Consider the following 27,731-nt stretch of genomic DNA (forward strand, 5'->3'; position numbering starts at 1 on the left):
AAGTGTTTACTGTAGATATGGCACCACCGTACAACTTGTGAGAGGGATATACAGAGGGATCTTATATGAATCTAAACGGAGTGATCAAACATGATGAAAGAAATTCTGGTGCAAGGTAGCGAGACAAGGGCCCAAGGAAAGGGAAAGGTACAATTCTATGGGAATTCCTGTGACATTCTGGCATCTTCTTTTTGAGTCCTTGGATCTGAGTTTACTGATGAGCTTTGCCTACTTTTATAACCTCAGTGTCCTGAATGTAAAATGAGAGAGTTGATTAGACCTCATGTGGTCATTTCTATAATCCCGTGGATCCAGGTAAATACATTTCCAGGCCAGTAAACTTAGATCATCCACTTCAGGAAGCAGTCACAGCATTTGACTTCATGGTGATACCTGCAAAAAAGAAAACTGAATTCACCAGGGTCATGCGTCTTGTAAGGGGTAGAATTAGGATTTGACCTCAAGCCTTCTAGCCCCAAATCTCATCCGTTTCTATCTTATCAAATTTGCTGTGGGCTGAAGTATTTGATATAGATTTATTTGCCTTAAATAACTACAGGAAAATCATTGCACCTATTAGGAGTTAAGGTGTCTATTCTTAAATTTTCTCACTCTTAAATGGCAGATGTGCAGTTTTCAGTGATGGGAAGCTACATAGTTTATTTTTTCTTTATTTTTTCTGGTTATTTGTGCTGCTTTCAGTTATTTTATTTGGAGAAGTTGTTCCCATTTAGATTTTATTAATTTCTTTGCTAAGAATCTTGCTGAGATTCAAAATCTTAGTTTTAGTTGGTTGACTTGAGTATGATGAGTTTCCTCACAGAGCTGAAATTCTGTGGATTCTTACAAATCTTTTTGATGGACAGTGAGAAAGGCATATGAGTCAGGAGGTAGAGCTCCATTGCTTGTGAATTGTAACATAATGACAATCAAACCACAATATCCTATGATTATTTTAACTTGCTTTCCCAATACAAGGACTTGGTAAGTGAGTTGCAGAAACATTTCATCTGGTTGTCATTGCTAGAAGCCTGCCTTGGCAGTGGAGGTTTGATGTAGGCCCTCCTTGAACACTGTCAAACTCTACAAATTGCAGATTTAGTGACCTCTGAAATGCAAAGCACCTCTCGATTAGGCTCTTCATCTTCAGTAATAAAACTGTGCTCATTCACCTAAGTCTCATTTGATTTTGTTGAGCATAAAATGATGTAATCAGTTTTTCCACATTGGTAGCTGAGTTGAACCTTTCCATTTGTGGCAATGTAAAGAGATATCTTGCATAAAATTTCTTGATTGAAATGCTACTGAAAATGTCAATGTATTTGCTAGAGTCCTCATGTTCTTTTTGTTGGCGATAGGAAATGGTTGAATGGGTATATGAGCCCCTTTGGTCAAATACTGCATCTAGAAGATGAATTTCTGGATAAAACTATGTAAGGCATACTTCTGTAGGTTCACTCATATAATCAATCAATTTTATTTAATAGCTCCTGTGATATATCTTGCTACTTTTGAAATTAGTTAGTGGTGTGCTGGTAAACTGGCTTTTCAGAAAGAGAAAAAGCCCTGATTCATAGTGTTTGTTAATTTCTGTGGTGTAAATACTCCCACAATGGCCAATTTCAAGCTAACAATGGCTTGCAAAACTCCTGAAAATTTTAACAGTTATCTCATTAGAGCCAATGTGAGTCTGCTCCAACACTCCACAGTTATTACTTTTAAAATATAGTTTTGTATGCTTTCTAATTGTTTTATGTGTAAAATCTTTCTCTCTAACCTCATTTTGAGGCTTTTAGTGGCAGGGACCCTGCCATATTCTTTCCTCTTCCCCAGATTTATCTATATATGTGCAGTAATTAAGCGTGCGTAGTAACCTATTACATCAATACTAAGATGATTTTTTTCACATTTTAACATTACTAAACTCATTTGTGCTTACATCAGTGGCATGCTATAGCGTAATTGGCAAAATTTTCTTCTTTCTTAGTGTTTCATATAATCATTATTTGAATTTAATGAAATATGTTCAGTGCTGATTAATCCCTGGCAACCATCATTCAGTATTTATGTTAGTTCATTAAAAAAAAAAATCCACATAAAAGTGAGATTGCCCAGTATTTGTCTTTCTTCTGACTTATTTAACTTAGTATAATGCCCTAAAATCTATCCATGTTATTGCAATTGGCAGGATTTCCTTTCTTTAATGCTGAATAATATTCCATTGTATATATATTCACCACATTTTCTTTATCCATTTATCCATTAATGGACACTTAGATTGTTTCCGTGGCTTGGCTATTATGAATAATGCTGCAGTGAACATGGGGGTGCACATATCTCTTCAAGATCATGATTTCATTTCTTTTGGATATATTTCCAGAAGTGGGAGTGCTGGAATTCTATTTTTAGTTTTTTGAGAAACCTCCATACTGTTTTCCATAGTGGCCGCACCACTACACTCCCACCGTAGCACACAAGACATCCCTCTTCTCCACATTCTCACCAATACTTCCTCTTATCTTTTTGAGAATAGCCATCTTAACATATGTGAGGTGATATCTCATTGTGGTTTTGATTTCCATTTCCCTGATGATTAGTTGAATATCCCTTCACATACCTGTTGGCCATTTGTACGCTTTTTGGGGAAAAAAATGTATATTCAGGTCTGCTCATTTTTAATTGGATTATTGTTATTGTTATTATTGTTTGCTATTGAGTTGTATGAGTTCCTTATATACTTTGGATATTAACCCCATATCAGACATATGGTTTGCAAATATTTTCTTGTGAAGGGATTTTCCTGTGATTCTGGTGAGAGCTCAAAAAAGAAAAGGGAGCTGGAGAGAAAGCTTCCTTCATCTTAGAGAACACATAAATAGTCATGGACAGAACACTGGTAGAAATACCGATGGTGAAGGCCGTTCGGATGAGGTCTGAGATGGAAATGAGAAACATGTTATTGGAAACTGGAGGAAAAGCGATCCTTGTTATAAAGTGGCAAAGAACTTGGCCACATTGTATTCATGTTCTAGTGTTTTGTGGAAGGTAGAACAATCGAGGTATAGTTAAGTCACTTGCTCTCAGATATGGAGCCAGCAATGGTGAAGCCAGGATTGAACTGGAGCTGGAGTCTTAACCACTACATCTGTCTCTCCCACCAAGGACAGACAGTGTGGGGACAGGCAGTTCTGGGAGAGGGGTTAGGTTCAAGATTGCTGAGGCCAGAAGAAATTCTTCTATCACTGCGATCATGAAGAAGTGTTACCTTAATCAGGCTTTTCTATGACTGACTTACATTAAATGATAATCTTGTTTTAGAGCTTTTCCATTTTAGGAAGATGGAAGAGCTGTAATAGCTTTCATTCCAGGGGCCTAAAAGAAATCAAATGAGACCATGTACGTGGAGGTGCTTTGTAATCTGCTAATGGGATGGGGATACTATACTTCTTGCCCAGCCTACAGCACAGTATCTGACATGGAGACACTTAAAACACTCATTATCTATTTGTGAATGAATTGGCCTATGACACAGGAAGAAATGAAGTATGCCCACATGCTCACACACACACACACACACACACACACACACACACACACACATACTTCCCCCACTAGATTGGGAACTCTGTGAGTGCAGTGTCTGTGCCCTCTCTGAATCCCCAGCATCTTACAGAATGCCCTGAAAGGAGTCAGTGCTCAGTAAGTGCTTGTGATTAATAGTATTATAGTGCTTGTCTTTTCAGATGGGGTTTTTATGAGATAGATTCTCTTTGGGGGCAGATGGAGGGATTGATAGTAATCACCGACTTTATTACTTCAGAGCCCCATTTAGATATTCTACACAGTGGGAGGCAGGGGTCCGAGGGTTAAGTGTTGAAGGACTGCAGCTGGGAAGGCAGCACTCCCAGGGACTCAGCAGCCTGCTCCTCTAATCCCTCTGCACTGCAGGAATGTGGGGTGTGTCTCACAGTGGAGGAAACAGGACCCATCATAGAAACAGGGTTGCTTTGTTTCCTGGGGGGCTCTCTTCCCTGGTGCACTGAACCAGATAGTGGGTTGTTCTCCACCCAGTGGCCCGAGGGTGGGTAAGTAGTCTTGTCCATCAGATAAAAGAAGCCAATGAGTTAGGCCTGTTTTGGCATTTAGCTGTGGGACTTGGTGTGAACATCATGGCCTTTGAATGATAGGGTCACAGTGGCCTGGTAATTGCTGTGATCAGTGCAGTTGTTGATCCTATGGACCGCAGCAGGGGAGGATCATGGGACTGGGTAGCAGGACCAGAAGTCCAGCTTTGACCAGAGATGCAGAGAGTGACTTACAAAGGGAGTGGAGTGCTGCAGGTGCAACACAATCACCAACACAATCACCAAGTTCAGGTGAGGTGACCTCATCTGGCCCAGGGCTCTGCTGAGTGCAAGAAAGAAAAGAAAAGGGTGTGTGTGTTGGGGGAACAGTGGCAGTAAATGGAGAGGACAAAGGCAGAAACATCAGAAAAGCTCTACTAATCTAAATTTGTGGCTGGGTCAGTAAAGCTCTTGTAATTGAGCAAGTGCAAAGGGAGGCTACCAACCCATACCAAGCACACAGAAAGAGAAGCAGAACAGAGAGCATCAGACAGACCACGGTTGTGGCTGAGACCCAGGATTGCTACCATCTCCCTGTGGAGGAGGCCTCATGGTCAGAACGAGGGTGACATTTATATGTATACAATAGAAATGACTATTTCTGACTGCTAATGTAGTCTCATCAGGCTCCTATAACAGAATACCATTGACTGGGTGGCTTAAACAACAGAAATTTATTTCTCACAGTTCTGGAGGCTGGGAAGTCCAATATCAAAGTGCCAGCAGATTCAGTGTCTTGAGAGCCGCTTCCTGGTTCATACATGGCTGTTTTCTAGCTATATCCTCATGATGAAAGGGTCAAGGGAGCTCTCTATGGGTCTCTTTTATAAGGGCACTAATCTCATTCATGAGGGCTCCTCCCTCTGACCCTATCACCTCCCGAAGCCCCCACCTCCTAATACCATCACACTGGGGGGCTAGGATTTTAACCTACGAATTTTAGGGGGAAACAAACATTCAGTCCATAACAACTGTTTTACTAATTCTGTATATAACTTACTCTAGTACAATTTCTTGTTATCAAACAGTTTGTTAATCTAAAGTTTCAGTTAAAAAAATTAGGCACTGCTGAAAAAGAAATTACTGACCCCGGATGGACCCAGCTAGTTATTTTTCAGCTTTTCTGCCAAGGCCAGGTATATGATATCATGGGAAGAGTTGCTTCACAAATAGCATCCCAACCAGGGACTTTCAGTCTTTCCTAAACAGGGAAAGGTGAGAAAGGTTTCAACTCCATCAGACCTTTCGGTAAGACTGTAGGTACTTCATGGACACATACTCATTTAGTATGAGCCTGGGGGAGCAGAATTAGGATGAGGTGGTGCCAAAGCTGGCTAAGCATTATTCTTAGGACCTAAATAGTGAAAAAGTTACAAATTCTGAATGAAATAAGGGGATTATTTTCAGCCAGTAGGGAAGTTAAAGTTTATGTTACCCTAACTTTTTGACCCTATTTCATTTAATCAGGGTTTTAGCACTCACAGCTATTCCAAAACTATTGATTTTTTTTTAACTTGAGCCTGAAAAACAGACAAAAGACTATATATGATATCTGTCTAATGATTTATCTTAAGAATCTGTGAACTGTGGAATCATGATTGTTAGGACCGAGAGACACCTGCTCACCTTTCTGAAATGAGTTGCTGAAAAGATATTCTGAGATTCAGAAAGGGTAAGGGATACAGTGTTGACCTTTTGGAGACAGGAAACCTTTGATGAACTATAGGACACCAAGACAGTTCATTTAAAAGATGGTTTCAAAGCATTATCTGGGGCTGGTTTCGTATATGCATTACTGAAGCCCTTGGGTTGTCTTTTTACATAAACCTCGTGAAATAATGGCTTCTCATGTGGCATCTTGGCTTCTGGGCTTTGTAACTGCTTTCAGTGTCTTTTGTGGACAAAATTAAACTTTCCTTACCATTTGACAGCATATAACTTTCCCAAGATGGGCGTTAAGGAGAAAAGAGACAGGAAAAGGTCACCGATACCATCTCCATGTAATTAAGGCAGCTAAATAAAATTGTCACTAATGACATTTACTTGACTGTATCATATGAGTCCCTGCTCTGGCCTCCAAATAAGTTAAGGATCAACTGCTCGTAATATGTACAGATTGTAAATCTTTGTTGCAGGTAATAGGGTGTACATTTTTTTTAAGGCCGCCTTATTTTAGGGCTGTGTTTAGGCTTGTGAATTCTCCCTCTTTGCCTCTTTCTCTCGACTTGTCTCTGTCTCTGTCTTCATCTCTCTCTATTTATATACATATGTATGTACCTACACTCACATTTATGTAAATGGATGAACATACGTGCCCTACCTGTATACATACATGTAAATGTATGTGCATATGCATTTGTAAGGTAATAATAAGCAGTGGAGGGTAAGTTAAAACTTGGAAAAAAATAGCTTCAAATTTTGATTTATAGACTCAGATTGACCACCTACCAAGGTATAAGATGTACTGAAGGAAGCGATTTGTTTTCTTTTAACTCTTAAAATAAAAGACCCTAAAAATCAAAAGTAATCTATGAATTTTGTGGGGGGAGAGTGGGGAGTTCTAGATGTGGAATTCATGAAATTGTGTGTATATATATATATATATATGAAAGTTAAGACTTCTAAGCTGCTGAGCTTAAACTTAGAAGTTTATGCCAGTAAGAATGAGTCCCAAACAAAATTGTTTTCCCCTATAGAACACATCATTATTTGGGTACACGATAAATAATTCCATAGGGATACTTAGAATAACACAAGATCTTGGCCTTCCAGTCTTATGTGACATGTACTGTAAGTAACTCAAGGTTTTAGGGCGGGGTAGTGGAAGGTAACACAGAGCAGCCAGTTTGCACTGGGGCAAGTTTGCTGGGAGAAGAGATGATTGTGGATCATGGGTCTTATCCACTAGCTAACGGTCATAGAGAGGCCTTGGCAGTAGAGGGACCGTGTGTTGTGTTCTGAAGACATGAAAGAATATGTTGAGGAAGTGCATGTAAGTTTGCTGCTGGAATTTAGAGTGAGACAGGAGGCTGAAGAGTCCTCTGCAGGAACTCCAAATTTCCCATCAGGCTTCCTCCGAGAAGACTTTCCTGACAGCCGGAGTTGGTAGTCTCCTTCTCTGAGTCCCCAGGAGTTTTGCTATTTCTATTGTTGGATTTTTCACACCCAATTTAATTGTTCATGTCTGATTTCCATACTTGTCTGCAAAATAAACAATGTCAGGACTGTCTCCCAGTTCTTATCATAAAACCCGGAAAACAGTAAGTACTCAACACCTGTTTATTGATCTGGAGGAGTGAATGATTGTGCATAGTTTGGGGATGAAAGAGTCAAGAATCGCCTTGGCTATCAGGCAGCACTTCATAAAAACTTAAATGGTTTCATTTTTCTCTTCCAGATTGCTTGCAGCATATAATAGTCTTACCGATAAACACCTGACTGGATATTTTAATAACACAAGGATAAGGCGGCATCTGTTAAGATCAGGGCTGGTAAGATTTGGTTTACTTCCTACCTGCCCTCTTGTTTCGTTAAATCCAGTAGTTCTCATTCCCTTTTCTGGTTTTCTCTTTGAGCTAATCAGGGACATCACTCCCTCCCCCTCATTTTAGAAAAATTACTTCTTTTCCAGAGCTCTGATTTATCTTTTTGAAGCTGTGTTTCAAAAAGATAGGAAGAGAGGTCACAATGACCGCTAAGGCTACTTCTAAATTATTGAGAAAAAACCCTAGGAGCTTCCAATAGCATATTTTACTTGTTTGTTTATTCATTCATTTATTCAACACATATTTATTGAACACATTATATGAACCAGGAACTGTTAGGGATTACGCATAGAGAAGACTTTACTGTTTTCAGGAAAAAATACTATTTTTAATAATCACAGAATATGGTGTGCAAGACATGAACAGTTCAAAATTTCCCCTTGAATTTTAAAAACCTGTTTCATTTCCCAGATTGTTTATTGGTAATATTAGTATCTTTCCTTAGCTCTAAAACTATCATTTCCATAGGATTTCCATTTCTCTAAATGTATTTAATGTGAAAACCTTTAAAAAATACTATAGTTGTCCATTGAAAGAAATGGGCATGATTACAGAAAGTGTGAGTAACGATTTTAGCTGTTTACCTTCTTAAAACACAGTGGATTTCCTTAACTATTGTTGCCATGGTGTTGAAAGGATTATGCATTGCGTTTCTAATTGTTGTTTATGTGCTTGGCACTCTGGTTGGGTAGATCTCAAGGAGCTTGCTTTTTGTCTCCTGGGGCTTTGTTATCAGACAGACCTAGCTGAAACCTGGCTCTACCATTTACAAGTCATAGACTCTTGAGCAATTCATGTACTTTCACTTTCTCAGCTCCAGCTTCCTTGGTTGTAAAATGAAGACAATGATACCCAGCCCTCAGGATTGTTGTGGCATTAAGAGAGGTGTAATAAATGCTTGTTGCAATTATTGTGGTGACTATTAACATTTCTTCTTTGGATAACAGTCTTGCGAGCTTTATGTATAAATGGGAAGGACTTTGTATTTACTCATCAACATCATTAACAAGCATTTATTGAACATTGGTTATGTGCATGGCAACTCAAATAAGGAAGATTTCTCTAGAACAGTGGTTCAAATACAGTTCCTGACTCAGCAGTGTTCAGCATCATTTGGGAACTTGTTAGAAAATGCAAATTTTAGAGTCTCACCCCAGACCTATTGAGTCAGAAGCTGTGGGGCGTGGCCCACCAATCTGTTTTTTCAACTTGTTTTCTGATTCTGATGCAGGCTCAAGTTTAAGAACTCAGCCCTGTAGGAGCTTCCAGTCTAGTTGGGGAGAGCAGATCTCCCAGAGGCAAGAGGACAATGACACCTGTTAACTGGGGAGGGGGCCACAGTTCAGGATGTTCTTAACATTTTTTCTCCGTTGGAAACAAATGGCATGATATCCCATGGACAAACACATTTCAAACACTGTAACTGAGTTATTTGTGATTGGAAACACTTTCTAGAATCAAACCCCTTTCTTCCATTGGGGGAAAAAAAAGATATATATAAAGAGATCATCAGTATCCAGTCACTTGTAACACAACTCTCCTTGGTCTCTGAGCTCCAGTACATTGCCACAACAGTGTTATAAAACTAGTTATCAAAATCAAGAAATATGTGGGCTTGGATCAGACCTGAAGGAGCAGGGCATAATTAAGTGGAAAGGAAGAAGATGAAAAATCCAAGAAGGATAGCACCCTCTGTTTACAGAAAATACAGAAAAATACAACAAATATGCCCTTAGGAAAGAGTAAGAGAAAAGAAAAACAAGTAAATAAAAACCAGAAACTACCACTCCTGGCATTTTCAATGATACCAATTGAAATCAGTCTGGAATATTTTATATCTGCAGCACTACATAATCTAAAAAAATCTGAATCAAGACAAATTAAATTACATTCTGGGTTGGAGAGTAGAAGGAGAAAAAGCAGTGTGAAAATAAAGTAGTGAAACCAGTTACTTTTAAGACAAACTGATGAGCACCTCTGTAGCTTACATGTTTTGCCCCTCAGAGTTATTTCCTGTAAGATCATCAGTCTTGTGATCACTGGTCCTATTCATTGTTTCAAGGTAACACCCTACCTCCTCTTCCCAAATGTGTTAAAAAAAAAAAAAAAGAAATGAAAGGAACACCTGGGTTCCATCAAGGAGACATTGTGATTCTAATGAAAACCTTGTTTTAAACGTCAAGTGCACCACCTGTGTGTGTTTTCTCACTGATGGGTATATGGGACTGATTTTTTTCTTATGAAATATTCATTAAAAGTGAACATTTATCAGCCATAGTAGTGGACTCTCTCATGCTTAGAAGACACCACTACTCTCTCTCTGTCTCTCTGTTGCTCTCTCTCTCCCTTTTTGGTAACGAACAATATATTTTCTGCTTTGTATTTCCATGTATGTTTTATTTACTCATGACAGATCACAAGAAGTGGAAGAATACTTTCTGAAAAAGAATACAAGCTAAATATCATGAAGAGGGATCACCAAAAATATATCCGGGAGTGCCTAGCTCAGGCTATTTTCCATAAGGTTCTTGATATGGAGGTAAAGTATTTACATTTTCTTTATAACATATTTTCTAATATGACAATTAATACTCCCATACCCAGAAGCAGAGGAACTCCTCCTGTATTTCATGAAAAATGAATGGAACAAGGTACCCTGAGAAATATACTACATCTCTCTAGGTAACAAGGAGCCAAGAGACTGAAGTAAGCTTTTCTCCATTTCAGTTAAGGAAAAATATGGACATCATTATATATTTTGTGGTATTTAATTTAACAAATGTAGATTTTTAATCCATAATGGCTACTCTAAAACATACCAGCCCTCACCATCTGTACCTCAATTTCCATTTGCTAAAAAAAAAGTGACATCTGTTTAAATATCAGTAATTCCACTGCCATGAATTATTTCAGATTTGTTATTCTTTTAAGGTTCTGAAGCTGAGCCGTATGCTAAATTTCAAGGAAGAGGCATTGAAACATCTGCTGTCCCTCCTACTTTAGGCCACATTGGTCAGCATAGATTCACAAACTAAAGCATCAACAACTTTTTTTTCAAGTCTGACATGGCATTTTTAGTAGGATATCTAGCTAACTTGATAAATTATTTTATCCTTGCTCCATGGAACTTATAGTTTCAAGCATCAACACCATTTTAATCTCCTTGAAAAAGCATGTCACTTCTTGGCTTGGCCATACAGCAGTACATCAGAAAACTTGGCTGGTAAAATCATTGACCCGTGAGTGCAGTAAACATTTATGAACAACTGTAGAATCACGAGTAAACCAGTACTAAGTGGAGCACCGCTGAAAATATTTATTATTATGCTACCATTATATTGAGCAAGTGTTGCGTTCAAATAGGATATGATCTGTTAATTTAGGAATTCATTTTATGCTGTATATCATGTGCATGAATTATATGGAGTCATTGTTTATGGTCCCCAAATTCACTTGCTTATAAAAGTATTAGTTAGAATTCTGCAACTAGTGTTAAAAGAATAGTACAGTAAATTAATCTATACCTAGTTTCAAATTTAACCAATAGGCACGAAGTTAGGTATTAGCTTTGATCTTTGAAGTTTAGTTTTCCAAACTTTCATGTAATTGACACATCATAACTGTTAAATGTTATTAAGAGTGTTCGTACATTCTTAAAGTTTGCAATAGATACCTTAGATAAGTGTTCATATGTAGTATATAATATAATTTCTTAAAATGTAATATATATAATTATGATATGTAATATATTAATATAATTAACAAATGGAATAGCTGTCTCTAAATTGTCACATTTGTCTCACATTTAGTTTATGCCGATGCTGTTTACTAATGTTGTTATATTAATATTCATGTATTTGTGCATACAAGAAACATCCATCATTAATTGTAGGCTTACCGTGTACCAGTATGAAGCAATGTGATGTAGCTGTGAGATATAAAAACAAAAACCCATAGCCAAAAAAAGAAAGAAACAAAACAAAAACTACTGTAGAAAGTGATCACAAGCTAGACAGAGGAAGAACAGACTGGGCTCACAGAAGAGGGGGACGATGACGCCTCTGTGAGAGTCAGAAGAGGCTGAACCGAGGTCTTGCTATTTGAACTGGACCTCGAAGGCTAAAGGAGGCGTCACATGCAAGCGTGAGAAAGGCATCGGAGAGAGTGAGGATCGCAGGCGCGAGGCTGGAGAAGAAAGGACATCGTGGATGGGCAGGAAAGCTCACTGAGGCCAGACCACACAATGGGTTGGTTGAAAGAGCAGCAGGAAGTGACACTCTTCAGTAAGCTTGTGGAGGGCCTTCAATCCCCAGCGAGGTTTGGAGTGTAGGTGATGAGGCGATGAGATGTTTTTTCAGCAGGGGCGTGAAATAAATGAGCAGAGCCGTGTTAGAAAGATGATGTTGCTAAAAGTGTGGGTGGCGGATTAATGAGCTGGAAAAGATTGGAGGTGGGAGGTCAATTAGGAAGCTGTTGCCGAAGGGTGAGGGCTAACAGCAGTCGTGGAGACGCTGGGGAGAGGCCGCTCTCCCAGATGAGAGGAGATGTGAATGGGAGAGAGATTGACACTGACTGAATGAGGAGGGCTGGGGAGAAGAAGCCAGAGCACCTCTGGGGGCGCCAGCGCGGCAGGTGGTGCGCGCACTTGCTGGAGCTCAGGGGCTGCGGGCGAGGGCTGGGAGCTCAGGGACTGCTGCGGGGCGAGGAAGGGCCCTCGCGCGGTGGAAAACCAGGCCCCACCGAGAGGTGTCCTGGAAGCCGGCAGGCTCTCACAAGCTGCCGAGCGATGAGACCGAGAAGTGCTGGGGAAAAGAAGGAATTCGGTTTGACCCAGGGACAAAGACGTTGGTGGCCTTAGTGAAGAGGAGGGGCCGTGCGAGAGAGGGTTGCAGATTTGGAAATAAATGGAAAATGGCTGGTAGTGAGCGTAATGAGGTTTGGTGATCGGTGGGTGAGAGAAGAAGGAAGAGGGAGAGAAGAAAGGGAAGTGTCTAAAGAGGGCTGACAATACTCGCTAGGAAAAATCGAGTCCGCAGGATCCCACGGGCTGCACGAGGGGATCAAGAACACAGAAAAAAACACTTTTCAAATGCCCTCAAATGTGTCTGAATGATTTCAGACAGAATCGTAAGCAGCTTACTTTTACATGAATAAGCCTCATGTAAATTTGTTATACAATTAAAATATTACAGAAAATTAGGAAAACACAAGAAAATATAAAAAGGAAAATAACCGCATAGAATCCTTCCTCTCAGAGAGGACTGCTGTTGACATACTCACATTTCCTTTTAGTCTCTATTCATATTTATGCATTAATAAAAACATGCTATGTTGTGAAAGGGACAGGGTCTTGTGAAAAATAAGTGAACAGATAAAGAGCAAACAAACAGGAAGTTAGTGTCCAGTAGACTGAGCTTCAGATGACAGTTCCACCACTGACTGGATGTGTGACCTGGGGCAAATTCGTGGTCCTCTGCCTCAGTTTCTGCACTGGTAGAATGAGACTGCTTAGCAATTAGTATTGTTCAAGAAGAGATGATGGACATGATGCCCCTTCCTGGCACAGGGGCAGCCACACGGTATGAGCTTGATCAATTAAATTGTATTTTTGTGCAATTCTGTATTTTACATTTTTCCTGCATGACATGCATTTTTCATTTTTTTAAACAAAATCTTTATGAATCTTATTTTAATGATTATATTCTATTTCATTATATGGATGTGCCCCAAAGTTAACCATTCTCTATAAGGTTTATATTGCTTCTGAATTTTTGCTTTGAAGAAAAAATTCCTTTCAGATAGCATCTGAAACACAGATGTTTTCTTTTAATTCCGATTTCCTCCTGGGTTAGGAAGTGAAATTTATCAGTTAAAGGGTAGGGACGCTTTTCACTGCTTTATGTTAAGAATCAGCTTTCCAAAGAGTTGTACCAATTCATATTCCCACTTGCACACTTATGCAGGTGATTCTTCTCCATCTCAGTGACAAGGGGGGAGTAAGTGGGAATACAGTTAGCTGGTGGGATTATTTTCCTCTAAAAAAATCTTTGCTATAATTGACATGATCCTCTCCTCCTTCTTTCCCGTATGCTTAGCGGTATCATCAACTTGAAATAAAAAAAAAACTGGAGACGTTAGCTAGGAAGGAGCGAATTCAGAGATTTAAGGTAAGGAGCTACATAATTCTATTTACTTCATAATATTATTTTATGATTTTAAAAGTCAATGGCGCTATTATTGAAACTTTTTGAGTCACTTTACTTTTGAGTAACTCATAGCTGAAGTCAGGTGATGGTTTCACCAAGACTGTATCTTGGCCACCATTATTTCAGAAGATCATGGCAAACTAGGAGATTCTCCCACAATTTTATAAGGTACAAAGCTTTCAAAGGAAACGTGGAAAACACTCTTTTCAAGTTTGAAATTTTGCTTTTGTCTTTTCTTAATTGATATGTGACAGAGGCCCAAGGATTTTTGTTTTGTGTCTTAAAAAGCTGAAAATAGATGGTGATGTTGCCCATGTGATGGAAAATGGCATTCTAAGAATTATCCAATGGCACATTTTCATGCAAATGTGACCCTTGAAAATAGATGGTAGGAAAGATCTACCTTGGCAAACAAAAGCATAAGATTTAGACATTCTGTACAAGGCATTTAAAAATTCCTTATTTGTTTTTATTTTTATTTTTATATTTGATATCCTTTCTTTGAAGTGAACTTAGGAAACATATAAATTTGAATCAGGAGATGAGAGACTCAATTAAGTATGTCTGAAAGGTTTCAGTTTAGGTTGGCAGTTTTATTCAGTTTCTTGAGCCATTCAAATGTGCAGATGATTCTTCATTTTCTGTGTCATGGGGCCCAAGACACATTTCACAAACTGAGGAATATTTGTAAAGCTTCTGGAGAATAAGTTGCCATATAAGGCGGTAATTTTTCCCTTTTGCCTGATAGACTCAAATCTGTCTATTTCATAATGGTCAAAAGATAATCTTGTTACAAAAGTGTTGTTAAATAATAGCAGATAGATCAGTTTTTCAAGATCAGAAATGTTGGTGTGTAGAGATTTGTGGTTAATTCAACTTTGACAATATTGTCCTACATCAAGGATTGAGTTATAGATTCTATAAGTTAGTGCTGAAATGTTGATGGAGAAAAATGGTCCCTGGAAATAGCAACGAACATTGCCTAAAGCCATGTGGGATTTGTTTTCACCCAGATTGCCAGATAGGCTGACTAAGCACATGAACATGTTACAACATTGGCAGAAATTCCTGATAGACATTCCAGTTCCTCCCTATATGATTTTCATTCGTAACAATTTTCACTTTATAACAGCATTTGGTTAAAAGACCTATGATTTAGGTGCCTTTTATATAATATGCAACCCTTTTGCTTGGGGCATGATTTCATTATTTTTAAGGTAGAAAAGTAATAGTTTCTGGTAGTCTTTACTGATCAGAACTGTGTGGAATATTGCGCTTCTTATAGTGATCTGCTTAAGCAGATTCATAAATATTATTGCTAAAACTCAGGATACACTGTTTCCGTAGCTATTTCTTTGAGTACAGCTATTTCTTCCAACATACCAGACTGAAATTCCTGCCTCTCATTACCACACCCAATGCCCCACTACAGCTGTGGAAACTTTCTGACTGTCATGATAGACCTCAGAAGGAACACTTTTGAAAGTAATGAGAAAGGACTTCTTTAGTAATATAGTATCTCTTAACCTGTCAGGCAATAACCTAACCTCGATTGCTAATTATGCATCAATTTTTTCAATCACTTTCTTATTCCAGGGAGAACCCACAAGATGGTCTATAGAAAATAACATGCCAATCCTGTCTCCCCATCCCCCAGTTGGCCCAAAGACTAACCGTGGCCATAGTGTCCTGGTTGATGAAGGACATTCCAGTCCAGTAACACTGGTGAGTTATATTAAACACTCTGTCATGTACCCTTCTGACTAAATATTGTATAATTTCTGATTACTCTCAGAAGGCATTCTCTCTGAGTGCTTCTCTGTATAATCCTGTGAATCCTACTGAACGCCAGTGTGGTCTTGTATCTGTTCAACTCTCTTTACTGAACGTCCCACTTTCAGTCAGTATCGTGCCTGTCAAATCCATTTTGCCTGTTACTGCTAGAGTAGTTTCTTTAAAGTACAGATTACTTATTACTTACATACCCAAATGCCTTCACTGGCTCTGTGACATTTTTAGAAAAACCTAGTCTCTTTCACCTAACATTTAAGACCCGAAGCCATCTGACCTCAATTTAGCCAACCCAATATTTCCCCTCATGATTACCGTTTAGCGCTCTACAATGCAGCAAGATTGAACCGCTAGTCGTTCCACATGTGTCCTGTTTTCTGACCCCTAGATTTTGTCCTGCTGTTCCCTCCACTCTGACCTTATCTGTCAAACTTATTTACGTACACAAACTCAGTCATACTGTATCGCATGTTGGGCCGGATACTTATATTTGTGTTTCTTTTATCAAAAGCACGGGCACATACTCTAACATAAACATAGTTAAATGTGCAGAGATTCTATTTAAAGAAATTGCACAAACCGACATTTCATTCCAGTTTGATTCATTTATAATATAGAGGTGGGATTAATTTGAAGTTAGATGAGGTAGCTTGAAACAATATAGGTACAGGAAAAGATTTGCAGAATATTTGCCGGAGGTTGATGGTTTAAGTTGTAAATGAATTGCTTGATCACATCTTTATTCCTGCTTTGTGTGGCCTAATATATTTCCTTGTTAGCATGAACATTTTTTTTGGATTGCACAATATTTATAGAGAAATTTGCAAAGCTTTCACAGATTGTTGAAGTAGGTTCATCTCGTATAGTGTTAAGCTTTGACATTTTTCAAAGGTAAATATGTTTTGACATTTCCCGATGAACAACAGCTCAAGTTATGAAAAGCAACCGTTTTCCCTTTGTTGTTACCATATTTCCCAGCTTCATTTAAATGTATACGTACACAAATAATTCTTTTTTTGGATGGCAAATTCACTAGGCTCTCAAAAGCTTAATCTGGTTGAAACAAAAGAAACAATCAAGTGCTGTTTTCTATCTTCCCACCTGTTTCAAAGAGGAGAAACCCTTGAAAGGCTTTCTTTTCAATTTTCCAGCTGAACACCCTGAATAAGTAGTTTATGATACATCCAGGGGATCTTAATGTGGCAGGAGTGAGAAAGTAATTTAAAAATTACAGGAAGCACTGACACCAGCACCTCAGAAACCGTTCTATCTGGTAAGCCGCCATTCTCCACTTGGTCACCCCCTATGGTGCTTCTGGACCATAAGGGATACTTATTGTGACCTTGGAAGTGTAGTTCCCATTTTACAGAAATTCAAATCTTCCTTTTCGTTCTCCTGACCTGGATACATATCCTTTAAATTTGACTCCTGACCTCCAAGTGCCATGGAGATGGGAGATAATAATCCTCTTGGGATATTGCCATCGATTTTTCTTTTAACTTTTTTGAATAAAGAAAGAAGGTGTCCAGTGAATAGTTATGGCACTTGGTCACTAATTGAACCTAAACCTTCAGAGTAACGTACAGGCTTTTAGCTGCACCATTCCCATTAAAATTCTGGAAAGCCATTCAACTCATTCTGCACAAGCTTGGAAAATTCACCCCCAGAGATCGTCTAGTAAGAATTAGAAATGCTCAGCTAAGCTGGGTAATCACCAGGTAGTCAATTTTGATTCACATTCCGGTACAGTTTTGAAAATGTTAAGCTACAGTGCCATATTTATTCCAAGAAAATATATTACAAACAGTTTAAAATATAGCAAATTTAAGGTGGCTTCTGATGTGAACTACAACAGTTTGTAGCTCACAGCTGTTAGTTGAATGATGCAAATTTGTTTTTAGATATAAATGTAATCAGTTAAACATTTGACTGCCATATTCATCTAACTGAATGATATCTGTATGCAAATGTGGAAAATAAAATTTAGAGCACAGAAGCCAATAGATCATGTTCTAGTTTATAGTAACCTGCTTTCTTGAATTCCTACATTAGATTTTCAATGTGTTTGTGTTCAGGGGAATTACTTGACAGGAGAGAGTCTTAGGCATATTTGTTTTACACAGTTCAAAAGAATTCTTTTGGGTGATCTGATTCCCTTGTTCAGAAAGCTCTAGTTTGATTTATCTTTGTGGGTTTAAAGACATTTTGCCTTTTGGCTCATGTAGTCTCATGTCCTGTTTCTTTAAATCAGATATTGCCTTAGTCAATCCACTTGGCTTTCTGTATTGGTCATGAAATAAATAGGTTTGTGTGCAGAGACCCAAAATAACAATGACTTAAACATAAGGATGCCCTCCCCACCCCAACACACTTATGTGAATCTCAGCTGGTGTGCTCATCTCTACTCTATGAAGTCTTCAAAAGCTCAGACTCCTAATTTGTCATTAATCTGCCAAACTTAGTGTGTTGTCTTCATTTACATAAGCCAAGATGGCAGATCACCATGTGGATATTTCAGCTACAAGGAAGGGGGTAAAGGGAAAGTGACAGTACACTTCTCCTAAAGGCATGATCTGGAGGTTTCATATATCACTTCTGCTCACATCTTATTGACCGAAAGAAACTGAGGCATATATCTGTACAGAATTGCAAGAGATGCTGGGAAATATAGTCTTTATTTATGATAGCCATGTTCCCTGATAAAAATTCTATTACTAGTGAAGAAAGAAAAACAGATATTGGGGAATATTATTTTTGCTACCCTCCCCATGTCTGTCTAACAACTGGCTTTCTACCTACCTGGATGTTCAAATTTATCATTCTTCTCTGCTCATCCATTTTCTTCTCCTGCTTATACATTTGGATAAAATGCTTCTGTGAAAACTTGAATTTTTCCTGGTCTCATTGGTTTTTTCCAAATAACATTTAGTTCTAAGTTCTGTTAGGTCTTAGATATTCTGTTATTTTTGTTATTGTCTGTTTGGCAGTATCTGCGTAGTTTATTTGGCATTAACTGTCGTGTGTTGCCATTAGATGTTAAAAATTACTTTTCAATTTTCTCATACTGCCTATAGTTGGAATCCAATGAATGCTGACTTAACAAAATCAGACATTTGGTGACATATGACATGCTTGTCAAGATGGACCTCAGACCAGTTTTTGGTGGTAGGAGCTGCCCTATCATCGTTTTTGTATGGATTTATACAACACTTTTCCAGAGTTGAATATTTGTTGTTCACTGTGCTTGAGTCAGTGCATTAAGCCTTATTCATGAGTCATTTACATGCCAGACTTCTAACCCTCTTACCCAAATGTATATGTATTATTCTTAACAGGTTTCCAACTTTTTCTTGTAATAGAACAACAGGGCCAAAAGCCTTGTTTTTTGTTTTTTTTTCTTTGTTTTCTTTTTGAATCATTGCTGATCTTTATACTAAATTTACAGTGTTCTGTCAGTGCCACAAACAGCATTTCTAATGCTCCGTACTGGTACTTTTGGTATTCTCTGCAGTACATTCTTGATTAGAAAATGCATCAGTCAGGGTCTCAGCAGGAAACAGATGGCTCACACAAATAGGGTAATTAGGAAGAGTTTAATAAAGAAACTATTTACAAAGATGCCGGCAGGGTTAAGGAAAACCAACTGGGGATTAAGCATGCTGGGGTCAGCACCCTGGGAAGCACAGCACCTAGGCCAGAGAGGGAGAGGGAAGGACTGGGTACCAGCACCAGCAGGCAGTCCTTACAAGCTAGGAGAGGACTGCCTGACAGGAGCTGTGGACTCGGATAGAGGGACCCACCTGGCCCATCACAACCTTGGTGGCAAGGGTTCAGGAGAATTAAGACCCTTGCCTCTTGTCTTCTGATCTCCTGCCAATGCCTTTCGTTGGCCAAGTCCAACTGGAATCCAGGGATAGTAGGTGTAGTCCATAAAGCAATGACTCCCAGATGGTGGAGCAGGGCAGAGAAGTCAGAGAAGAGGAGCAAATGGAAAATATCCAGCCTGCAAAACATCTTCATTTTCACACAGGGTTTTCTAATTGCCAGTTACTGTTTTTCATTTTTACTTTACTGGTATTTCAAGGGAGAAGTTGAATGAATGGTAATATATTGTAGTTACGCATTGCCTTCCCTCTTTTTGAATTGTATCATCTGCTTTTACTTCGGCACCATTCTGGAGATGTAAAGGACTTACAGTAGTTTATGTTGAAAACATTTAAACGGAATGAGTCCATTCCAATCATATTCCTTTAGATCTCTAAAATAGGAACATTATTCAAGGTAACATTTGATTGTGCAAAGCCATTTTATGCACTGAATAAATTAGGCATTGTAAGCAAGTTTACAAAATGAATAAAATACAGGACCCTAACAGAGAACATCTCCTTTGTCTAGAATACTCTATAATTGTGGCATTTAGTTATGTAGAGGACTTCCACACCATATGTTTTAACAAATACTTTGGGTCATAAGGCTATGTATAATGGAAGGACATAATTAAAGTTTAATCTGTTCAGTAAAAAGGCACCATTAATTACTCTAAGCAATTTGTTGGGTTATTAATTGGTTCTGGAAACATGTCAAGATACTAATTTAAATGGAATTTTTTTCCTTAATTGTCTAGACAGCCCCTCGACCATACACTGCCCCAGGAAATATGCAGCCTCCAATTCGATTAAAGCCTCTTCCCAGTAATCCTGCGGTAGGAACTGTTCCAAAGATAACTTCGGGGTCCAGATCGAAAACCTCATTGCTGGAAAATGAAGCTCCATTTCCCATTGGGGTAAATGTTACTTCTTCAAGAAATCTCTTTTTATTCTTCATTAGAATATTATATTATCACAGGTTTTAAGATGGAAAATTCAATTAATCTACTCAGTGAAATTTATATTGTGCACTTTTTAAGCATTTACTATGTACTTCTGTTTAATTATATCTTTAACTGGAAGGCCTATAATTTCTGTGCTATTAAGCAAAATGAGTAAGGAATAGATTTGTAATAATATAAGGTTATCTTTCATTAATCTGAACGATTGTATGAAAAACAAAGAGAAACTTCTTGTAGCCAGATATGACTTCTATCAGAATAGACCCAGTGTTGACTGATTCTAAATTTTAAATGCATGAAACCTAGAAAGTGAAACTTTCCAAGAATAAGATTGCATTTGCATGCCAACTTACTTTACCATCAGTCTATGAAATTGCTTCAAGTTTGACTCTGGAGAAGGTTGGATATAGAAGAAAAAGAATGTCCCTCTTTAAAAAATGGTGAATTAATCCATATAGGAGCTTGACTTTGCTTCCTTTTCAAGATTATGTCTCTGGTAATTTTATTTTAACAGAGCAGTGGAGGGAAACATGGTAAACATAAAATTATAAGTTACTCAAACAGGGACAAATAATTAAGACATTCAGTAATTAGGGAGGGTATCGTTTGTATTTCTAACATGAAGAAGAAACATTTGCCAGCTTAAGAAAGAACCTATGTCATGAGAACAATTGTCACTGTGTTCAAATGGGTGAATTTAGTTCCATTTCTTATTAGAAAAATAAGACATGAAATTAAGATATTTTTTCTTTTTTTTTGAAATTAAGATATTTCTATCTAGAACTGACAGATAACCTTGATACTAAGAAATTAATCCAGATAAACAAATGATTGTGTTTCATAATAAAAGCATAATATAACTCCAAAAATAGTAACTAATATTGTATCCATATAATATGCTTTTCAGCTTATGAAGCACTTTTCACAAACCTTATTTTTAGTTAATTTAATAGTACTTTCCTAGAAACAGGAAAAATTAAACCAAGAGTGGTAGAGCTTTGTCTAGGGAATAGTACTTAAGTCTAGGCAGAAGCTTGTGGGCTGACAATTAGGCTGACACTTTAGGATCTGGTGTCCACATTGAAAGCCTAGAGATTTCCTGTTTCACCTAGTGTCCAGGAACAGACAGGTTCTGAGAGATTGTCTCAAGTTAACAAGAATAACACAGAACAAGCTCACTTGTCTCCTTATAGTAAACCAAAATCAGCAGCCAAATCATAATCAGGGGCCATTAATTCACCAGATATCATAAGCAAAGCTGTAGAAGCAGTCCATTATCCCCCTATAGACAGACCTCCATGAGAAGCCAGAACACAATGAGAAGGTTGCCTAGTGAGCATGGAATCAGAATGAGGGTATATAGGGGAATGGAATCAGGTTAAAATGGCTTGATGTACCTATCTCATCTTAGGAATGGGCTTGCCAATTTACCAGAAAACTCAAAGGTCTTTGGCTAAATCCCTGTATCTTCCAGGGGTAACTTTGCCATTAGGATTGGAAATATTTAAAGTCCAATGGGTGGGATTTTCTCTCCCCTAGATAGTGCTTGGATGGGTACGTTCCACTTTTGCCAAGGTGATTTTATTATTTTATCTAAGCTCCTATACTTTGATAGATATTTTTTCCTATTAGATATGTAAATACTACTAATCAAGTAATATTCAAGTTCTGCTGGCTAGGGAGGGATTTTTTTTTTCCCCCTTTAGCTGATTTTCCCATTCTGCTCTGAGCCATTGGATGGATTTATTTAGTTAAATCTGCATAGGGCCTTTTATTTTCCTGTTCTCAAGTTTTGGGGTATGAGTGAGTGAGGGTTAAGCACTTAATGGTAGCTTACTTAGGCTGACAAGATTTAGATCGATTCCATGTTGATTTAAACTAGCTAAACTTATACTTTTCATTCAGTAAATATTTATTGGGCACTTACTATGGACTAGGTCTTGCTTTAGGCATTAGTGATACATCAATTATCAAGGCAGACAAAAGTCTCTAATTTATTGGAGCTTATACTGTAATGTACATAGGCAAACTGCCAGAAGACATGTAATTTTTCCATGGCATTGATGACGAAGATGATTTAATATAAAATCAGACAAAAAATTTCTAAAGAATAGTAGTAGCCTTCATGATTGCTGAGCATGTAGTGAGTATCCACTAAATTCCTACTGCTTTCTTAAAAAGTAAAAGTTATGCCTGTGGGAATTGTTGGAAGGGACAACAGACATAAGCAAGTTTCTAAGTATCAGGAATAAAAATCTTCAGTTTAGGCAAAAGCAATTTGGTCAAAAACAGGGTGGTGAAGATGCAACTGAGTAAAAATCGTGACTTAATTAAAAATGATTATCCTTACAATGAGAGTTTCTCATACACTATTGATAAGTATAGAAATTACCATATCTGTTTGTGAAGGCAATGTGGGAATATCTATCAATATTTTAAATGAACATGCTCAAGCATTTTTATATATAGGAATTTATTTTAGGAATATACACATATGTGAAAAGAAATAGATTCAAGAGTACTCAGTATTATAATATTCGTAATAGTGAACAATTTAAGACACCTAACAATTTAATAGGATGTTGTTTAAAAACATAGTTTATTAAAGTATGTTTAAAAAAAAAGGTAAACTTATTTTTACCAGCATGGAAAGATGTCTAAGACACTGTGGGCTAAAAAAAGCAAGGTAAGGAATGGCATGTTAATTTTTCTAAAAATTTATTAAACCATTTCCAAGTAAAGCATACAATTGACCAATAACTACTTAGAAATAATAATTTTAAAAATCTCCAAGTCCCAAATTTCTGGATTCATTGATTTTATTGTTCTTATTATTTTCACTTAATTTAGATTTGTTATTACAATATCAATGCACACCATCACAGAAAAATTGGAAAATGTGAGAAAAGAAAAATGAGAACATAAATAGCACCTGCAATATCACCTATTTTAACAATTCTAAATTCATTCGTGAATATCTACTTAAATTCCTTTCTGTTCACATAAATGTTTGCAATCAAAATATGGCCTATACGTGCCTTTATTTATCCTGCTTTTACTTACTTAGCAGTGAGAAATGTTTGGAGAAAGACTCTCCTTTCTTAACAATAACTTTTCACTATATTTAAGCATCTCAAAGAATAAATTGGCTGAAAAAACCATACCAAATAAATTGATAAAAGTGGGTAAATGGATAAAGTGATTAAAGATGCCTTAAAGTTTGGAAAACTACCTCAGATGCACAAAATGACCAATTTATGAAAATTCAGAGACTCAAATATATTTGAAAAATGTGATATGATTATTGATTACACCTTTGGTGCTTTTTTATTTTTGATTAATACAGAGATACATTTTTTCAAATAATACAAAGATATGTGATGGAAAATGATATCTCCCAATAATCCAAATCCCCAAAGGCAACCCTTAGTTTAAAATCTTCCAGTCATCCCTGATTTTATCAAAATCCACATACAAATTCACTTAAAAGAAATTGTGATCACATCTCATGGACCTTTTTATGTCAGGATGAATAGATTCATACTATTCTCTTTGAAGCCTGATGAGAATCTATTACAAAGACCAAAAAAAATTTAGTTAAATATTCTCCTATTGATGGACTTGATGGTTCAACTGAATTTGTGTGTGTGTGTGTGTGTGTGTGTGTGTGTGTGTATCCTTTTACACATTTACATCAACATATTGTGCAGTTATCTTGGTAGGATTTATTCCTACAAGTTGAATTTGTAGGAAAAAATAAGCTGAATAGAGTCTTTGGGTCAGAATCTGCATTTGGTTCTGTGATATTATATTATCAAGGAATGTTATAACCCCTGCATGGATGAAATCAATGTGAAAAAAGTACTAATACTCCATTGTTAAAGTGGGCTATCCAACCCTGCCTCAAAGTACAATACTTCCAACTCCTTGATTTTAAATTGTTTAATTGTACTGGGTCCCCATAGATTTAATGGATTATTGAGGAAAAAAATCCCAAAGTACTTGAAAAATGCCATCACTGTGTATTTGTCATGAAAGTATACTCCAATAAGGTTAGAAAGTCACGAAAATTTAACTTGCTGTGGATACTACAAAATGCCGTTTTTCAATTAAAAAAATGAAGTGTTTGAGTTCGCCTATCAATGTCAGTTGTATTTATGTGCAATGTAAATCATGCGGTCTTATCTTTAATTTTGGGTTACATTGGTCACTACTACTGTTTTACTGGCTGTTATGTTGTGAAATGTGATTACAGGGCAAGAAGGCAGTGATGAAGTTCAGGAACTCCATGGATAATTCACAGGGAGTGAATCGCTATCAACTTCCAAACATTAACAATTACACGATGCCTATTCCTCCTGCACCTCCTCCCCCCAGTGGAAGAATCATAACGGAAAATAGACTTGAGTCATGGAGAAGGAGAAGATTTCGTCCAACCACTGCTCCAGATGGCTTAGATCCTCTCTTTACCAAGGTGAATATGGAATCAAGTTTTCTTTTATTAATTTAGCATAGATTACATTGTGCTATTAAATTTCTAGATGTGCGATACAAATGTCTTGTAAAAATAAATATAATAATTTCCTAAATGTAATTGTAAGCTTCGATGAATCTGAAATCAAATACTTGAGTAGCTCCATTCAGTAACTAATTTAGCACAATTAATTTAAAAAGTCCACTAAATCTTGTGGTCAAATTTAGTTTGTACTGTGCCCATTTCTAAATTATTGATTTCCTTCAGTTTGCCCATTAAGTCACATGTCAGAAGTATTTTAACATTTAATTTGTGAAAATTCAGGAACTTAAGTATACCCCCAAACATAATATGCCATATAAAATATCTTATCAAAGCTTCCTTTTAATGATTTTTGGAAAATTACTGTATAATATTTAGAAAATATTTTCTTTCGGTGTTCTTTGAAAATATTGTAGCTGGTTGTACTCATTTTCTCAAAATGCCGAAGAAAATAGTCCTGCGGCCAGTTAGACTTTATGTAGATACAGGCTGGTATGAAGGCAGATCTCCTAGCTTTTATTGTGTAAATATACAGCTAATAGTCATCAGGTATAACTTCTGTGATTATTAGCAGATTGGAGGACTGCATTTCACTGGTTGAGAATGAGTGCTGGCCGGCAGGCGGACTGCATGCTGGCTCTTGTAAACCCGCCTCACTCCGACCCAGCAGCTATCCTCATCAAGGGCCTCAAAACACTGGACCTGTCTTGCGTGCGCTTGCTCAAACTGTCTCCTTTCAATTCCATTTTCCCCAGTTTTCTTCCATTGTTACGGTTTTGGACAAAACATTGTATCCCTGGTGTCTGAGGCCCACTTCCACCCTGTGTCCTTGATTGTATCTTTTTCCACTGCCCCTCATTCTCTCTGATTTGGATTTTCCTCCTCCCTGTAAAATTCATCGCTGTCTGTCAGCATCCCCAGGCTTTGTCCAGGGTGACGGGATCCTCTCTTCACAGGCTGTAGCCTTGGAGTCGTCTACTCTTCTCTTACTGCGAAGTTCTCTGAGGTGTAGTGGACTGTAGCTTCATCTAACAAACCACCCCAGGCAACTCAGCTTACAGTGACAAAGGTTTCTTTGCTTTTAACAGTTTTCATTTAAAATTGTATATAAGATTACTTTATTCCTGCATCTCCTCTGTCGTTTCGTCCTTTTATTTGTCTTCTTTCCTTTCCTGCTTGGCAAGATTTGGCTTTCCGTTCAAGGATCTTTTTGAGGTCTTTTCCAGTTTCAGTCCGGTGATGACCACCTTTTGAGGCTGAATGCCCCCGTGGACGGTCGTGCCGTCCGCCTTCTCTCGCTGCAGTCCTTCAGCATAGATGGTCTGTTCTCCCTGTCAACCTGGACAACTGTGCCAGTTTGGTCCTCACACAACCTGTACTTCATCCCCTTTTCAGATAGGCATGAATCCAATGCTGTACTTCTACCTCAGCTCTCTGGAAAGAAGGGAAGACGTGATCTTCCTACGATGTGTGAAGGTGCAGTGAAATGCCGTTTACGGTTCTTGCTCTGGTCAGAGGTCACAAAGGGATTGAGCTTCATTTTGGCCACTGGCGCTTCAGTGATGGCCGCACAAGGGAAGAGCAAGGGTTATTGCTTGGTCCCGTTATCATCTGGTGTTGGTCTGCTGCAATTCAGGGACCCAGACTGGAGGAACAGACTCTGTCTGGGGCATGCTGCCCTCATGGACAACAGAACCACAGAATGTTTCTAAGATTCCACTCAGTGTGAAATATGTCACGTATACTTGAATTCCATTGCCAAAGCATGACAGCAATGCGGTAGGAAGTATCATCCTCTCACAGAGTGGGGCAGTGAATATTTGGAGCAATAATAAAATCTACCCCATCTACTAACTTACTTCTGAACTCTGCATGCTGGTGTTGGTCTCCCTCCACTAAGCCAGCAAACACGTGCTCTTGAAGGATGTGGCCTCTACGTAGTGGAAACAGTGAGTTCCTCATCATATTCACGTGCTGGCAGCATTAGATTTTCGGATGTTAAAGTGTATTACTGGGATAAACTGTACCCAGTCATACTTCTTTTTAAAAAAAGATTTAAATATCTCCTAAACCATAAGAACATATTAAATCTATATGTGCGGGGCGCCTGGGTGGCTCAGTTGGGTAAGCGTCTGCCTTTGGTTCAGGTCATGATCTCAGGGTCCTGGAATCGAGCCCTGCATCGAGCTCCCTGCTCATGGGGAGCCTGCTTCTCCTTCTCCCTCTGCCCCTCCCCCTTCTCGTGCTCTTTCTCTCTCAAATAAATAAAATCTTAAAAAAATCTATATGTGCAAGTTAAGTAAAAATAATCAAGCAAACAGCCATGTACACATCATTATTTCTTAACGAAGTAGAGCCCTGCTGCATAGCCTGAGCCCCCATTTCCTGGCCCAGCACATCTCTTACTTCTTCCCAGAGCAACCATCCTACTGACTTCTATGTTAACTGAGTCCTGTTTTTCTTTGAAGCTGTATCATTTATATACACAAAACTTCAGACATAAGCTCAAATATAGCATTGTAATGAAAGAACAATATTTATAGGAATAATAAGCTGAAATGGAACCTCAGAGTCTGAGTCTGGTTCCTTGACAGTTTTAAGAGCGTTTTCTGGAGAAGTCGGAGAGGGAAAGTCATGAGTGTTTCCTAGGAAAATGGAGCTCACCAGGGTCAGGGCATCTATTCAGGTCCTAGTGTGGACCAGTGTGTGGCCACCGGATGC

At 38.0% G+C, this 27,731-nt stretch overlaps 1 protein-coding gene and 1 pseudogene across 1 annotated transcript in view; one reads left to right on the forward strand and one right to left on the reverse strand.

The window, feature by feature from the left end:
- The window catches only part of ERICH3 (glutamate rich 3), a 93,775-nt gene that overhangs the window by 13,749 nt on the left and 52,295 nt on the right, over positions 1-27,731 (forward strand). Inside the window, 6 exon segments of the mRNA XM_088022966.1 lie at positions 7,522-7,615; positions 10,083-10,208; positions 13,765-13,836; positions 15,472-15,600; positions 20,291-20,449; positions 24,750-24,968. Of these exon segments, the coding sequence (XP_087879092.1) occupies positions 7,522-7,615; positions 10,083-10,208; positions 13,765-13,836; positions 15,472-15,600; positions 20,291-20,449; positions 24,750-24,968 (799 nt within the window).
- Positions 26,129-26,586, reverse strand: LOC114208461 (large ribosomal subunit protein uL24 pseudogene; annotated as a pseudogene).

This window comes from Eumetopias jubatus, unplaced genomic scaffold (genome assembly GCF_037043125.1).
Source record: "Eumetopias jubatus isolate StellerSeaLion01/CBP00866 unplaced genomic scaffold, mEumJub1_p1.0 scaffold_4, whole genome shotgun sequence".
Classification (NCBI taxonomy): Eukaryota; Metazoa; Chordata; class Mammalia; order Carnivora; family Otariidae; genus Eumetopias; species Eumetopias jubatus.